The sequence below is a fragment of the Dipodomys ordii genome, unplaced genomic scaffold (genome assembly GCF_000151885.1).
Source record: "Dipodomys ordii isolate 6190 unplaced genomic scaffold, Dord_2.0 Scaffold58, whole genome shotgun sequence".
NCBI classification, from domain to species: domain Eukaryota; kingdom Metazoa; phylum Chordata; class Mammalia; order Rodentia; family Heteromyidae; genus Dipodomys; species Dipodomys ordii.
In genome coordinates, this window is record NW_012267274.1 from 202277 (window position 1) to 202824 (window position 548).

General features: G+C 74.6%; 1 protein-coding gene across 1 annotated transcript in view; it reads left to right on the forward strand.

Annotated features, from left to right (window-relative positions):
* Positions 1 to 541, forward strand: part of Nkx6-2 (NK6 homeobox 2) — a 3524-nt gene extending 2983 nt beyond the window's left edge. The window contains exons 2-3 of the mRNA XM_013021870.1: positions 56 to 243; positions 293 to 541. Coding sequence (XP_012877324.1) covers positions 56 to 243; positions 293 to 541 — 437 coding nt within the window. The remainder of the gene's footprint in view (positions 1 to 55; positions 244 to 292) is intronic.
* Positions 542 to 548: the final 7 nt, after the last annotated feature.

Below are 548 nucleotides of genomic sequence, written 5' to 3' on the forward strand. Positions count from 1 at the left end.
CGCCGGCGGGGCCCCTGTGCGCCCTGATCGAGACCGGCCCGGGGGTCGTCGGCAGGACCCCTGTGCGCCCTGATCGAGACCGGCCCGGGGGTTGCCGGCGGGGGCTCTGTGAGCCCTGATCGCGATTGGCCCGGGGGCCCCATGCGCCCTGATCGCTCCCCCGGCTCGCCAGCGGAGGCTGGGCGCGCCCTGATCGCGCCCGACCCGGAGGCCCCGTGCGCCCTAACCACGCCGGGCTTGGAGGTCGCCAGGGGGGGCCCCGCGCGCCCTGACCCCCCCTCCCCTCCCTCAGGTGTGGTTCCAGAACCGCCGGACCAAGTGGCGCAAGCGGCACGCAGCGGAGATGGCTTCGGCCAAGAAGAAGCAGGACTCGGACGCGGAGAGGCTGAAGGTGGGCGGCTCGGACGCCGAGGACGACGACGAGTACAACCGGCCCCTGGACCCCAACTCGGACGACGAGAAGATCGCGCGGCTGCTCAAGAAGCACAAGCCCGCGAGCCTGGCGCTGGTCAGCCCGTGCGGCGCGGGCGACGCGGTGTAGCCGCCGG